Source organism: Lampetra fluviatilis, unplaced genomic scaffold (genome assembly GCF_964198595.1).
Source record: "Lampetra fluviatilis unplaced genomic scaffold, kcLamFluv1.1 SCAFFOLD_334, whole genome shotgun sequence".
Classification (NCBI taxonomy): Eukaryota; Metazoa; Chordata; class Hyperoartia; order Petromyzontiformes; family Petromyzontidae; genus Lampetra; species Lampetra fluviatilis.
In genome coordinates this window covers 52,418-54,917 of record NW_027621426.1, presented here as the reverse complement: position 1 = coordinate 54,917, position 2,500 = coordinate 52,418, and the positions used below count along the sequence as shown (strand labels likewise).

General features: G+C 63.6%; 1 protein-coding gene across 1 annotated transcript in view; it reads left to right on the top strand.

Moving 5' to 3' along the window:
• Positions 1–2,500, top strand: part of LOC144955247 (intermembrane lipid transfer protein VPS13D-like) — a gene marked incomplete at its 5' end in the record, with an annotated part of 49,403 nt that overhangs the window by 43,910 nt on the left and 2,993 nt on the right. The window contains 1 exon segment of the mRNA XM_078885529.1: positions 2,274–2,472. Within this exon segment, the coding sequence (XP_078741655.1) occupies positions 2,274–2,472 (199 nt within the window).

Below are 2,500 nucleotides of genomic sequence, written 5' to 3'. Positions count from 1 at the left end.
CGTGGTGAGGGTGGTGAGGGTCACGTGGTGAGTGGTGGTGAGGGTCACGTGGTGAGTGTCACGTGGTGAGGGTGGTGAGGGTCACGTGGTGAGCGTCACGTGGTGAGGGTGGTGAGGGTCACGTGGTGAGTGTCACGTGGTGAGGGTGGTGAGGGTCACGTGGTGAGCGTCACGTGGTGAGGGTGGTGAGGGTCACGTGGTGAGTGTCACGTGGTGAGGGTGGTGAGGGTCACGTGGTGAGCGTCACGTGGTGAGGGTGGTGAGGGTCACGTGGTGAGTGTCACGTGGTGAGGGTGGTGAGGGTCACGTGGTGAGCGTCACGTGGTGAGGGTGGTGAGGGTCACGTGGTGAGCGTCACGTGGTGAGGGTGGTGAGTGACACGTGGTGAGGGTGGTGAGGGTCACGTGGTGAGCGTCACGTGGTGAGGGTGGTGAGTGTCACGTGGTGAGGGTGGTGAGGGTCACGTGGTGAGCGTCACGTGGTGAGGGTGGTGAGGGTCACGTGGTGAGTGTCACGTGGTGAGGGTGGTGAGGGTCACGTGGTGAGCGTCACGTGGTGAGGGTGGTGAGGGTCACGTGGTGAGCGTCACGTGGTGAGGGTGGTGAGTGACACGTGGTGAGGGTGGTGAGGGTCACGTGGTGAGTGACACGTGGTGAGGGTGGTGAGTGACACGTGGTGAGGGTGGTGAGGGTCACGTGGTGAGTGACACGTGGTGAGGGTGGTGAGTGACACGTGGTGAGGGTGGTGAGGGTCACGTGGTGAGTGTCACGTGGTGAGGGTGGTGAGCGTCACGTGGTGAGGGTGGTGAGGGTCACGTGGTGAGCGTCACGTGGTGAGGGTGGTGAGTGACACGTGGTGAGGGTGGTGAGGGTCACGTGGTGAGTGACACGTGGTGAGGGTGGTGAGTGACACGTGGTGAGGGTGGTGAGGGTCACGTGGTGAGTGTCACGTGGTGAGGGTGGTGAGCGTCACGTGGTGAGGGTGGTGAGGGTCACGTGGTGAGCGTCACGTGGTGAGGGTGGTGAGGGTCACGTGGTGAGCGTCACGTGGTGAGGGTGGTGAGTGACACGTGGTGAGGGTGGTGAGGGTCACGTGGTGAGCGTCACGTGGTGAGGGTGGTGAGTGACACGTGGTGAGGGTGGTGAGGGTCACGTGGTGAGTGTCACGTGGTGAGGGTGGTGAGGGTCACGTGGTGAGTGTCACGTGGTGAGGGTGGTGAGGGTCACGTGGTGAGTGACACGTGGTGAGGGTGGTGAGGGTCACGTGGTGAGCGTCACGTGGTGAGGGGTGGTGAGGGTCACGTGGTGAGCGTCACGTGGTGAGGGTGGTGAGTGACACGTGGTGAGGGTGGTGAGGGTCACGTGGTGAGTGACACGTGGTGAGGGTGGTGAGGGTCACGTGGTGAGTGACACGTGGTGAGGGTGGTGAGTGACACGTGGTGAGGGTGGTGAGTGACACGTGGTGGTGAGTGTCACGTGGTGAGGGGTGAGTGTCACATGGTGAGTGACACGTGGTGAGGGTGGTGAGTGTCACGTGGTGGTGAGTGTCACGTGGTGAGGGGTGAGTGTCACATGGTGAGTGACACGTGGTGAGGGTCACGTGGTGCGTGGTGAGCGTCACGTGGTGAGCATCTGGTGGTGAGCGTCACGTGGTGAGTGTCTGATAGAGGGCGTCTTGTGCTTACAATCTGTTTGTCTCCTCCACCTCCACCACCACATCCACCACCACCTTCACCCCCCACCACCACCACCTCCACTACCACATCCACCACCACCTTCACCCCCCACCACCACCACCTCCACTACCACATCCACCACCACCACCTTCACCACCACCACCACCACTTCCACCACCCCAACACCACCCCACCACCACCACCTGCACCACCACCCCATCCCACCACCTCCACCACCACCTCCTTCACCACCACCTCCACCACCTCATCCACCACCACCACCTTCACCACCACCACCTTCACCACCACCACCACCACTTCCACCACCCCACCACCACCCCACCACCACCACCTGCACCACCACCACCACCTCCTTCACCACCACCTCCACCACCACATCCACCACCACCACCTCCTTCACCACCACCTCCACCACCACATCCACCACCACCACCTTCACCACCACCACCACCTTCACCACCTCCACCACCACATCCACCATCCCACCACCACCCCACCACCACCACCTGCACCACCACCCCCACCACCACCCCACCACCATCACCACCACCACCACCTTCACCGCCACCTCCACCAGGCATCATGGGCGGCCTCACCAGCGTGGTGACGGCCACGGTGGACGGTGTGCGTGCCGAGGGTGCGGTGCGTGGCCTGCTCTCCGGCTTGACCCGCGGCGTCGTCGGCACGCTCACCAAGCCGCTCGCCGGGGCCCTCGACTTCGCGTCGGAGGCCGCACAGGCCGTACGGGACAGCGCCAGCACCGCACCGCCACACCGGTACACACCAACAACACCACCACCACAC